The 13,683-nt window shown below is 38.8% G+C and overlaps 1 protein-coding gene across 10 annotated transcripts in view; it reads left to right on the forward strand.

The window, feature by feature from the left end:
- The window catches only part of RUBCN (rubicon autophagy regulator), a 59,937-nt gene that overhangs the window by 17,794 nt on the left and 28,460 nt on the right, over nt 1-13,683 (forward strand). For all 10 annotated transcript variants that reach the window (XM_045502372.1, XM_045502376.1, XM_045502373.1 and 7 more), the window contains exons 3-4: nt 10,557-10,643; nt 12,934-13,093. In XM_045502372.1, coding sequence (XP_045358328.1) covers nt 10,557-10,643; nt 12,934-13,093 — 247 coding nt within the window. The remainder of the gene's footprint in view (nt 1-10,556; nt 10,644-12,933; nt 13,094-13,683) is intronic.

Below are 13,683 nucleotides of genomic sequence, written 5' to 3' on the forward strand. Positions count from 1 at the left end.
GGACACATCAATTACAGAATATTGTCTTTTTTAGAATACCCTCTGAGGGGGCGCCTGGGTGGCGCAGTCGGTTAAGCGTCCGACTTCAGCCAGGTCACGATCTCGCGGTCCGGGAGTTCGAGCCCCGCGTCGGGCTCTGGGCTGATGGCTCAGAGCCTGGAGCCTGTTTCCGATTCTGTGTCTCCCTCTCTCTCTGCCCCTCCCCCGTTCATGCTCTGTCTCTCTCTGTCCCCAAAATAAATGAACGTTGAAAAAAAAAATTTAGAATACCCTCTGAGCATCATTTATAGATAACTGGTTGATTCTTATGAATGGTAGTTTTAGTTATAGCTTAATTTTTTTAATATAAACTTTATTGATGTTGAGTTTCTTTTCTGTAATATCCTCAAACACTAATAAACTTTGAGTATTAATAAATAGTAAAATATAATACTACGTAATGTTTTTTGCTTTATCTTTTGCATTTACTTCATTTGCAGTGTTTTTTTTTTTTTTTTTTTTTTTAATTTTTTTTTTTTTTTTCAACGTTTATTTATTTTTGGGACAGAGAGAGACAGAGCATGAACGGGGGAGGGGCAGAGAGAGAGGGAGACACAGAATCGGAAACAGGCTCCAGGCTCTGAGCCATCAGCCCAGAGCCCGACGCGGGGCTGGAACTCACGGACCGCGAGATCGCGACCTGGCTGAAGTCGGACGCTTAACCGACTGCGCCACCCAGGCGCCCCTCATTTGCAGTGTTTTAAATAAGGTTTGGATCTGAATAAAATTGTCAAGTGAGTCATTGGCTCTAGTATCCTCCTACTTAAAAAATCAGACATCACAGGGGTGCCTTGGTGGCTCAGTTGGTTCAGTGTCTGACTTCGGCTCAGGTCATGATCTCACGGTTTGTGGGTATGAGCCCCGCATCAGACTCTGCTGACAGCTCGGAACCTGGAGCCTGCTTCAGATTCTGTGTCTCCCCTCTTTCTGCTCCTCTCCAGCTCATGCTGTCTTTCTGTCTCTCTCAAAAATATAAATAAAATTAAAAAAAAATTTTTTAAATCAGACCTCACAAATATGTGAGGCTTGTATTCCTAAACAACTCCTCCGTATCCCATATCAGAGTCTAGTATTCTTCCCCGGAACTCTTTCCCTAGAGCTAAGCTTGTCTTTCTCTTTTCTAATCAGAATTTATTCTCAAGCAGTCACATTGAAAAAAAGCTAACCAACTAATTGGTGTTAAGGTATTTATAGTTGATAGGATTTAATATGCTACCCTTCCTTCTAAAAATATATGTGTATTATCTCTGAACAGTATCTTCAAACTAATGTTCCTGTTTGACATTTTCAGAATTCAGTGGAGAAGTTGGCTTAGGTTAGATTTTCTTTATTCAGAGTAAGTTCTGAAAGTGAGGCTCTCTCAAAGTGTTTCTTAATGGTTATTGTTATTTAAACACCATTCTAGACATTTGGAGGCAACATTGTATGGTAGCCTGACAAAAGTCTTTGGAATCAGATAGAACCTGGATTGAAATCTAGACTCATTTCTCAGGTCCTTGGGGAAAAAATGACATAGTAGTTACAATTATAGACTCTTGAGTCAGACTGTTCATATTTTAATCTCAGCTTCAGAACTATGTGGTATTGGGTAAGTTATTTCTTTGTGCCTCTGTTTCCTCATTTGTAAAATGAGGTAACACTGATACCTACCTCATTGAATTATTGTGAGAATTAAAGGAGATAATATACATGAAAAGCTTTAAAAAACATAAGCTGACAGTTGATCTTAACTGTTAGGTAATAATTTTTTTGAGGCTTGCTTTTCTCATCTATAAAAATGAGAATAATGTTATTTATATCATGTTTGATGGAAAGATTAAATGAAATAGCATACAAATTTACCTAGTGCAGTTTGTGGCACATACAAAATTAAAGAAACATTTATTAATTATTTCCTAAGTTTCAAGTTACATGTAGTCCTATAAAAAATAGTTATGAAGACTGGAATTTATAAAACAAATAACCCACTGCAAACTGGCTTTTGCCCTTACAACTGGTGATCTTGCTACTGAAGTTTAAGTAAAATGATGTCCATGTTACCAGATCCATGAACATTTCTTCCCTTTTGAACACTGTCTTATGTTCTTCGTTGTTGACCATCATCACACCATGACTTGTATAGCATTATTATCTTCTAATGTCGTAGAGTCCTTCTGCTACCCCTGTGACCATTCCTTCTTAGTTTCTTTCCCTGGAATCTCTTCTTTTTGGGTTTTAGTTTTTAATGGTATTCTGTCCTATGTCCTTATCTCTTTTTACTCTGTACGTTTACCTGAAACAGCTTCATCCACTTGCATTGTGTTAACTATCACGTTTGTACTAAAGACCCCTAGCTCAGACACCTCTCCTGAACTCCAGATCCATAAGACAAGCTGTCTGCTATACATTATCATCTGGCTCTTTGTCCTGTAGGCTAAGCACAGCATGACCCAAAACAAACTTATTTTCCTCATGAGATTGCCCTTTCTCCTATTTTTAACACTGATTTGTGGCATTGCTAGCCACTCAGGTCTCCCAAGCCAGAAACTTGGGAATCATGCCACATGTTTTACAAAAACTCAATACAAGTTTCCCAGGCTGATGACCAAAATAACTACTAGATCAGTGGCACTTGGTGAGTGGTTAAGTACTTGCATCTTGATAGCAAAAAGGTTCTCTCCTTGGTTCTATTACTAATTTTACATTGTCATCTAGAGTAATCACTTTACCATATTACAAGACCGTTTTACCATCTGTGCCAGAAAAAGAAAATGTCTTTTTTCTTAGAAAACGATTTCATGAAATAGTAAAGTCAATGGAATTCCAAATGAAGGATGCTTGGTAAATGCAAACCAATAATAACATATCTTGTTACAGTTATTAATAAGTGATATCTGTGAGAGCATATGGTCATCGAAATGAAAAATATTAAAGTATATGGTCATCTGCAAAATAGCAGTAGTGTTAATTAGTGAAAGCAAACCAGGCAAATCTGTCCTACACACACTTTTCAACTATAGGCTCTAATGGAAAGAATCAAAGCCAAAAGATCAATACCAATTTCACTGCTGCTTTGTTCTGCCTTGTGAAGACCTAACAATTAATGTCTGTGTCAAGGACTTATTTTTCCCTTTCATTTCCTCCCTAAAGATTAAGGCTTTCAAAGGCTTCTGGCTGCTGCGTCATCAGGAAGCTATTCTGGGTGTTGTGCCCTTGGAGAGGGGGAAGGGATACAGTGATTCATGCTGGTCATATCTATTCTGTGCTTTTAAAGGATGTGTTATGGAATGTGAACTTTATTTTTTTAAATCACTCAAGGCCTTTGGAAAGCTATGATATCATGACCATATTCTTAGAGGTATCTCATTTTCCCTGACAGCCTGCATCTGGGCTACCTTTTAGTTTTTCCATAAGGCAAGGCATATTTGATCATTTCTTTTCTACTGCTTAGAAATGTGGAGACACTCAGTCTCTAAGATTCCTCAGCTGAATAGGAGAAGTAAAAAGATCCCCCTCTTTTCCACCACCAAGAAGAAACCTTTTCTTGGCAATATAGGCAGCCCAATTTAAAAAATAACAATAATAACAGAAAAGACTTCTGTGTATTTTTCTTTTCTGAATATATAAGTAATATATGTTTTTAATTTGTTGAAAATTTGGAAAATACCAAAAAAGAATTTGGAGAAAGTAAACATCACCCTCAATACCAACTAATAACAATCACTCTTTAACATTTTGATAGATCTTCTTATTTTTTTCTATGCATTTGTGTGCTTTTTAAAATATTAAGATCGTACTATATATGTCATTCTGTAACTTGCTTTAAAATATTTATTTTTAAAATAAACGATACATTTATATGCTTAAAAACACAAGAAGCATAAAACTGTATTCAGTGAAACATCTTCTTTCCTTTCAATCCTTTAGGTAACTTCTGTTTACCAGTTTATTTCTAAAGAATTTTTATGTTTATAAGAGAAAATATGAATAATTTTTCTTTGCTACACCTCCTGATTTTTCACACAAATAAAAGCATGCTATAATTACTATTCTGCATCTTGGTTTTTCCTTGATAGGTCTTGTAATTCATTCCAAGTCATTATATAAAGTGCTTTTTCTTTTTTACAGCTGTCATTTTATAATATTCCATTGTGTGTATGTACCATAATTTATTTAACCAGTCCCCTGGTAATGGACTTTTAGATTACTTCCAATCATTTGCAGTTAGTAACAGTGCTACAGCAAATAACCTTGTGTATAGGTCATTTTGCCCTTTACCGTAGGATATTCCTAGAAGTAGAATTTTTAGGCCAAAGGGTATGTACATTTCAATTTTGATAGGTATTGCTAAATTGTTCTCCAGGAAGTTATGTCACCAACGATGTAGAAGAGTATTTATTTCTCTATACCCATGCCAATATAGCGTGTTATTAAACTGTAAACTATCACCAGTATGATAGGTAAAAAGTTATATTCCTCTTATTAAGAAAAATGTTTATGAGAACCATTATTGTTCCGTGAACTCTTTCTTATTCCCTCCCTCCCCCCGCCCCGTTTTCCTTAGATTCTTTTCCTATGGATTTGTAGGAGTTCCTTATTCATTAGTGGAATTAATCCTTTGTCTGTAATGTCAGTTACAAATATTTTTTTCCTAGTTTGTCTTTTGCCATTTCATATGGTGGCTTTTTACTATACAGAAATATCTGATTTTTAGTAAGTCAGATTAATCATTTCTCTCAGGGCTTCTGGGCTCTGTATGATGCTCTGAAAGGGCTTCCCACTGTACCATTATTAAAAATGTTTCTCGATGGTTTCTTCTGTAAATGGCTTAATTTTTTACATTTAAACCATTTCATCTGTAATTTATTTTGAATATACTTAATCCTCTTGGCACACAGATCTATTTCTGATTATTTATTATGGTCTGTTGTTCTATTTGTCTACCATCACCGCTCAATTTTAATTATTGTAGCTTTTCATTATGATAGGAATTGTCCTTCACTTGTACAGTATGTTTTGTTGGTTGTTGATCTTCCCCCCAATATTCAAATATTTGTCATTTTATTTATTATTATTATTTTTAAAATATAATTTATTGTCAAATTGGCTAACATACAGTGTGTAAAGTGTGCTCTTGGTTTTTGGGGTAGATTCCCGTGGTTCATCACTTACATACAACACCCAGTGCTCATCTTTTGTCATTTTATTTACCCCTTAACCACTACATCAATTTTTGGATAAGGACAGGAAAAGCCTTCTTATACAATGTGATCTGGATCATTAGATGATTGATTAAGTGAGGGCAATTGAAGAGTCACTCAAACATTTTATGTTATGTTATGTTATGTTATGTTATGTTATGTTATGTTATAACATCTAAATTTATATTTATTCAACAGTCCTTGGATATAGGATCGAAACCTTTTCTGGGAGCATGGATCCACTGATGGAATTTCATATCATCTTTCCTGAATAAATTGCACTCATAATACATGAAACAGGGCTTCCAGTTTTAATTTCTTTCTGCTAGACTAGCAATTTAAAGATCCTATAATATGAGTATAAAACTTTCTACATTTTTAGGGGTTTTTTTTCTCTTTAACTTCGAAAGTTGTTTTGCCTCTATGTAATTTGACATCAAGTTTTTATTGAAGTTTTTGTTTGGGCATAAATTTTCAGCTCTTCTGGGTAAATACCAAGTAGTATGATTGCTGGATCATATGGTAAGAGTGTGTTTAGGTTTGTAAGAAACTATCAAACTATCTTCCAAAGTAGCTGTACCATTTTGCGTTGTCACCAGCAATAAATGAGAGTTCCTTTTGTTCCATATCCTCACTAGTATTTAATGTTAGCATTGTTCTGGATTTGGGCTGTTCTAATATAGGTGTATAGTGGTGTAGTGTTGTTTTAATTTACATCTCCCTAATGACATATAATGTGGTATGTCTTTTCATGTGCTTATTTGTCCTCTGTATATCTTCTTTGGTGAGGTGTCTGTCAAAGCCTTTGGCCCATTTTTAAAATCAGATTGTTTAATTTTTTTCTTTTTTCTTTCTTAAATGTTTATTTTTGAGAGAGACAGAGTGCAAGTGGGGGAGGGCGGGGAGAAAGAGAGAGAATTTGAAACAGAGCTCCAGGCTCTGAGCTGTCAGCACAGAGCCCAATGCAGAACTCAAACTTGGGAACGCTGAGATCATGACCTAGGGCGAAGTCAAACACTTAACCGACTGAGCCACCCAGTTGCCCCAGATTGTTTTCTTATTGTTGTGTCTTAAGAATTCTTCATATATTTTGGATAACATTTCTTTATCAGATGAGCCATTGCAAATATTTTCTCCCAGTTTGTCGTCTCTCTTCTCATTCTCTTGACATTGTTGGTCATAGAGCAGAAGTTTTTAATTTTAGTGAAATCCAGCTTATCAGTTCTTTGTTTCATGGATCATACTTTTGGTTTTGTATCAAAAAGTCATCACCATACCCAGCGACATCTAGGTTTTCTCCTGTGTTTCCTTCTAGGAGACTTATAGTTTTGCATTTCACATTTATATCTATGATTCATTTTAACTTAAGTTTTGTGACAGGTGTGAGGTCTGCATCTAGATTCATTTTTTTTTCATGTGAATGTCCAGTGTTTTAGCACCATGTTGAAAAGACTGTCATTGCTCTATTGTATTGCCTTTGCTCCCTCGTCAAAGATTAGTTTATTCTATCTATGTGCATCTGTCTCTGTGCTCTCTATTCTGTTTCACTGATCTATTTGTCTTTTTTTTTTTTTTTTTTTTTTTTGCCAATACTCCACTACCTTGATTACTGTGCCTTTATTGTAAGTCTTGAAGTCAGATAGTGTCAGTCATTTTTGAAGAAAAACTTTGCTCTTGTCTTTCAAAACTGTTTTAGCTATTCTGGGTCTTCTGCTTCTCCATATAAACTTTATTATTATTATTTTTTAATGCTTATGTGTTTATTTTGAGAGTGAAAAAGAGAGAGCACAAGTGGGGGAGAGGCAGAGAGAGGGGGAGACAGAGAGAATCCCAAGCAGGCTCCTCATTGTCATCGCAGAGCCCAAATGGGGCTTGATCTCATGGTTCGTGAGATCACAGCCAGAGCTGAAATCCGGAGTTGGAGGCTTAACCAACTGAGCCACCCCAGGTGCCCCCTCCATATAAACTTTAGAATCAGTCTGTTGGTATCCACAAAATGACTTGCTGGAATTTTGATTGGATTACATTGAATCTATAGCTCTAGTTGGAAAGAACTGACATTTGACAGTATTGTCTTAATATCGATTAACATGGATTATCTCTGTATTTACTTAGTTCTTTGCTGTTTTTCATCGGTGTTTTGAGGTTTTCTTCGTATAGATCTTGTACATATTTCATTTTGGGGAGTGCTAGAGTAAATGGTAATATGTTTTTAATTTCAAATTCCACTTTTCATTGCTGATGTATAGGAAAGTGGTTGACTTTTGATATTAGCCTTGCATCCTGTGACCTTGCTATAATTACCCACTAGTTCTAGGAACTTTTTTGGTTAATTCTTTAGAATTTTCTACTTAGATGATCATGTTATCTTGAACAAAAACAGTTTTATTTCTTCCTTCCAAATATGTATACTTTTTATTTCCTTTTTTTTTTTTTTCTTAGTGCACTAGCTAGGACTTTAATAAGATGTCAAAAGTAGTGGGGAGAGGGGACATCCTTGCTTTGTTTCTGATCTTAGTGGGAAAGCTATGAGCTTCTCACCATTAAGTATGATGATACCTGTAGGTTTTTGTAGATATTCTTTTATCAATTTGAGGAAGTTACCTTCGATTCCTAGTTTACTGAGAGTTTTTATTATGAATGAGTGTTGGACTTTGTCAAATGCTTTTTCTGCATCTATTGATGTGATCATGTGATTTTTCTTATTTGGCTGTTGATGTGATGGATTCCAGTCTTGATTTTGGAATGTTAAACCAGCCTTGCATACCTGGGGTAAATCTTACTTTGTTGTAGTGTATAATTCTTTCTATACAGTGTTGGATTTGATTTGCTAATGTTTTGTTGAGGACTTTTGCATCTGTGTTCATGGGAGGTATTGGCCCATAGTTTTCTTGTGATTTTTTTTTTTTCTGGTGTTGGAAAATTAGGGTAATTCTGGCCTTATAGAATGATTTGGGGAAGTATTTTCTTCTGCTCCCATCTTCTTACAGGCATTATAAGGAATTGGTATAATTAAATGTTTAGTAGAATTCACCAGTGAACCCATCTAGGCCTGGTGCTTCTGGTTGTGAAAGGTTATTAATTGTTGATTCCATTTTTTTTAGTAGATATAAGCCTACTCAAATTATCTAGTTCTTCTTGGTGAGATTTGGCAGATCATGTCTTTCAAGGAATTGATCCATTTCATCTAGGTTATCATGCCACTGAGCATAGAGTTGTTTATAGTATTCCTTTGTAATGTCCACGAGATCTGTAGTGTTGTCCCCAGTTTTATTTCTGAGTTAGCCTAGAGTTTTGCCTAAAACAAGGAAACCAAGTTTAGATGCTATTCACATAGATATGACATAACCAGGAAATGTGCTGGATTTGATATCCCACTATTGACCACCCTGGCCACTCAGTGTCCACTAAGCCACAGAGCAGGGATCAGAAACACTGCCACACTGCTACCAAAATATTAAAGGTCTTCATGATTCTAGTTGGCAAAAAAGTCTGTACATCTGACACCTGACACTTCTAATTCTCGCTTTTACCTTCCCAGTCTAGGTGAGAAAGCCACTGACATTTGAGATGATTCTTTTTTTTTTTTTTTAATGTTTATTTATTTATTTATTTATTTTTTAAATTTTTTTTTTCAACGTTTATTTATTTTTGGGACAGAGAGAGACAGAGCATGAACGGGGGAGGGGCAGAGAGAGAGGGAGACACAGAATTGGAAACAGGCTCCAGGCTCTGAGCCATCAGCCCAGAGCCTGACGCGGGGCTCGAACTCACGGACGGCGAGATCGTGACCTGGCTGAAGTCGGACGCTTAACCGACTGCGCCACCCAGGCGCCCCTGTTTATTTATTTTTGAGACAGAGAGAGACAGAACATGAATGGGGGAGGGTCAGAGAGAGAGGGAGACACAGAATCCGAAGCAGGTTCCAGGCTCTGAGGTGCTAGCACAGAGCCCAATGCGGGGCTCGAACTCACGGACTGTGAGATCATGACCTGAGCCAAAGTCGGAAGGAAGCTCAACCAACTGAACCACCCAGGCGCCCTGAGATGATTCTTGAGTCACATATTAAGATCTGATTTAAGGACTCTTTCTAGGCTGTTTATTTTGTTCCATTGGTTGGTCTGTCTCTTAATGCTTGTACTAGTTTTGTATCTCTAAATTTTTTAGATTTCAGTTTTAACCTGTGCCCAGTCATCTCAGAAAGGATTCCCCCAAAAATAAGAATTAGATTTTCTTGGGGCGCCTGGGTGGCGCAGTCGGTTAAGCGTCCGACTTCAGCCAGGTCACGATCTTGCAGTCCGTGAGTTCGAGCCCCGCGTCAGGCTCTGGGCTGATGGCTCAGAGCCTGGAGCCTGTTTCCGATTCTGTGTCTCCCTCTCTCTCTGCCCCTCCCCCGTTCATGCTCTGTCTCTCTCTGTCCCAAAAATAAAAAAAATAAACATTGAAAAAAAAAAATTAAAAAAAAAAAAAAAGAATTAGATTTTCTTAGTGTAAACATTTTGCTATCATGTTCAGACTTCCTCCAGTGTGAGACTATTTTATCTAGAAGTGTGAGACTACTTTATCTAGAATTGCTCATTTCTTGGGGCGCCTGGGTGGCGCAGTCGGTTAAGCGTCCGACTTCAGCCAGGTCACGATCTCGCGGTCTGTGAGTTCGAGCCCCGCGTCGGGCTCTGGGCTGATGGCTCAGAGCCTGGAGCCTGTTTCCGATTCTGTGTCTCCCTCTCTCTCTGCTCCTCCCCCATTCATGCTCTGTCTCTCTCTGTCCCCCAAAAAAATAAAAACGTTGAGAAAAAAAAAAAAATTTAGAATTGCTCATTTCTTTGACTCCCTGACCTTGGAAGCATGGGAAAAGCAGGTCTTTCCTTACCTGATTTTGCAGTAGGGACTAAAGACATCTGTCTCTGACTTTTAACGAATAACTCTTCACCAATTTTAAGATTTACCTTCGAAGTGTTAGTAGTATCCACAGATGTATATGATCATAGATTTTGATTTATGGATTCTCCTGAATAAAAAGTGATTAACAGCTCTTTCCAAAAAAAAAAAAAAAAAAAAAAGATTTACCTTCGAGGGCTTCAGTGGTGGAGAGATGAGGGAGAGATCAGATTATTTTCATTGTATAACCTTCTCTATCATATGCATGCATTACCAGTTCAAAAGAACAGTTAAAACAGTTTTTAACAATTATCCTTAAAAAGGGTGAACATGAGTATATATCCTTTTGATTGTTGCTAAGAACCTTTGTTGAGGTAAGGGAAGCTTATGCTCTCCCCCTCGCCCTCTCTTTGAATTGGTCTAAAATGGTAGATTTCTTCACCTTGTATGTTCCCATAGGAGGTATGTTGCCGCCAGACTGACTACTGGCAGTTTGTGAAGGACATCCGATGGCTCAGTCCGCACTCAGCCCTTCACGTGGAGAAGGTAAGAAGTGAAAAGTAACCGCAGGGCCCTGTTGTTTGATGTTCTGTCCGGAGAGTCTCCTAGGCTAGAAAGATGGCGTGTGTTAAGTTTCCTATTAACCAAGGAAAGGAAACTATTGCCTGTAAGACTAATCTGGAGGGCTCGAGGGGAGGATTGTTTACTTAAAAATAATAAACCTTACAAATACATTGCTCCAGGCCTTTTTCTGTACTCTGGGGAAGAGATGAAAAAGTTTTGTTATCTTCAAAAGATCTGCATATTAGGACGAGAATGAAGCTGTTCAAAATCCTAGGAAAATGGCAAGATTCCCTGAAGTAGTTGGGGAAGCAGGACTGAGATGCTGATAACTATGTGAGGAGAAGAGGAGCCATCAGCTGGAAAGAAATGGAGATTTCTGGAAGCCAGCGTCAAATAGAGCCGAACATGTTCCTGAACAACAGCTTTAGCTACCATTGTAGGACTTTACTCTCCTGAGTAAACAGGAGAGTACCTGTTAGCTTAGCTCAACAGAGTACCCTTCATTTCCAAGTAGGGAAACAGCTCATGGAGGTTAGTGACTTGGCCAGAGTTACACAGCTAGCTCCAGATCAGTCACTGCCAAATGTACATATCTATTTATTTAACTCTTCAGTATGGAAAATCTCAAATACATACAAAATTAATGAGAAAAACGTAATGAACCCTGAAATATCCATTACTCATCTTCAGTATCTGTTAATAGCTGGCAGTCTTATTTCATGTATATCCCACCTACTGCAGGTTCATCACTGAGATGATGTCAGGAGAAGTAATTTGTTTTTAAATGATCAGAGAACCAAATCACAAGATGTCAGACTGGCCCTTTTTGTGAAGAAAAGGCCAGAGCCCAGTGGTTTTTCTTATGTGGATTTTCTTTGTCCTTCTCACTTTATTTTTCTTTAAATTTTTTTTTTTTCAACGTTTATTTATTTTGGGGACAGAGAGAGACAGAGCATGAACGGGGGAGGGGCAGAGAGAGAGGGAGACACAGAATCGGAAACAGGCTCCAGGCTCCGAGCCATCAGCCCAGAGCCCGACGCGGGGCTCGAACTCCCGGACCGCGAGATCGTGACCTGGCTGAAGTCGGACGCTTAACCGACTGCGCCACCCAGGCGCCCTCACTTTATTTTTCTTACCACCACTCCCTCTCACTCCAGCTAACTTCCTTTTCTAAAATATATTGCCATAGTCATTTCTTCTTGGAAGTTGCCTGAAATTGCCATCCATACATGTTTTGCACTGAACCTGGGCTATGAGTCCTTGCTTTTGTTTATTTATTATTATTATTTTTTTAATGTTTGTATTTATTTTTTTTATTTAAAAAAAAATTTTTTTTTTCAACGTTTATTTATTTTTGGGACAGAGAGAGACAGAGCATGAACAGGGGAGGGGCAGAGAGAGAGGGAGACACAGAATCGGAAACAGGCTCCAGGCTCTGAGCCATCAACCCAGAGCCTGACGCGGGGCTCGAACTCACGGACCGCGAGATCGTGACCTGGCTGAAGTCGGACGCTTAACCGACTGCGCCACCCAGGCGCCCCTGTTTGTATTTATTTTTGAGAGAGAAAAGAGAGAGCATGAGTGGGGGAGGGGCAGAGAGAGAGGGAGACACAGAATCTGAAGCAGGCTCCAGGCTTTGAGCTGTCAGCACAGAGTGTGATGCGGGGCTCAAACTCACAAACTGTGAGATCATGACCTGAGCCAAAGTCAGACATTTAACTGGCTGAGCCATCCAGGCACCCCAGACCTTGCTTTTAGAAATAGTCAAGTAGAAGGAGGTTCCAAATAGAGAATGCTGTGACTAGAGCCAGAAAGAGACACTCAGATGGCTTCTCTTTGGTGGAGAATCTTAGGTGGTGTCTTCCTAGATCCTTTCCCCCAGGTTTTTGTGCATTATTTTCTAGAGGCCACCTAAAATGGAGGACTCTGTGAAAGAAGCCAAGAGGTCAAGTTTATCCCTCCTCAGAGTACCACAGGATCATGTCTCTTTGGAGTTAGAACATAAAGAGACAGATGTAGCAGCTTTGTCCTCTCCTGGAGCTGCATATCAGGTCTTAACTGCTTAGTCCCTCTGCAGTGGCCCAATCAGCAGTGGAACCACTAATCCCTTCATTCCCGCTCCTCCTTCAGTAACCTCTAAATACTAGCTGGAGGAAAAATATCTCTGATTGCCTCCTCTTCCCTTTCTCAATTTGGTTCTCAGGTCATTAGGCCTCAGTCTTGCTGTCTTTACCAGGATGCATGTTTTGACTCACGCCTCTTTGCCTCCCAGTTCATCAGCTTGCACGAGAATGGCCAGAGCAGCACCGAAGGTGTGAGTGAGCATGCTGTTGCAAAGTTGTGGCTGCAGCATAGCTTGCAGTGCCACTGTCTCTCAGCCCAGCTCCGACCTCTGCTTGGGGATAGACAATATATCAGAAAATTCTACACAGGTAGGTGGAGGTCACTTAGCCAGGATTGTTGCATATACTTCTTCATCTCTTCCACTTTACTCTTCCTTTACAGACTGACTCTCACCCCAGGGCCCCATACTTTCACTTGGTGCCGATAGAGATTCTCAACAGAGACACACATCCAGTCTTCTCTCTCACCTCCTGTGTAAAACACAATCAGACTTTATGCTAAGGTATTCCCCTACCTCCATATACACAAACCGATGAGAAAAAACCCCATTTACGGAGAGTTTCCTGTGTGCCAATCACCGTTACATGCTTTTTATACATCTGATCTTCCCAATAGCCCCAAGACCTGGGTATTAATACCTCTGTTTTCCAATCAGAGAAGCAGAGCCCAAGGAGATTAGGTGACTTGGCCAAAGTCACCTAGAGCCAGGATTCAAATCTGGGACTTTATGACTTTGAAGCCTCTTGTTGTATCCTCTCTATTATACAGCATGTCACTTAGCCTATTTGTAGTAGTGTAGTAGTTACTATACTTTGTCACTGATTCTCCTTCTCTTTGTAGTGGTATGATTCTCCTTAGGTCATTTTTACCCTTTGTCTCCTTCCTTCCCTGAGCCCCT

The sequence above is a fragment of the Leopardus geoffroyi genome, chromosome C2 (assembly GCF_018350155.1).
Source record: "Leopardus geoffroyi isolate Oge1 chromosome C2, O.geoffroyi_Oge1_pat1.0, whole genome shotgun sequence".
Taxonomy (NCBI): domain Eukaryota; kingdom Metazoa; phylum Chordata; class Mammalia; order Carnivora; family Felidae; genus Leopardus; species Leopardus geoffroyi.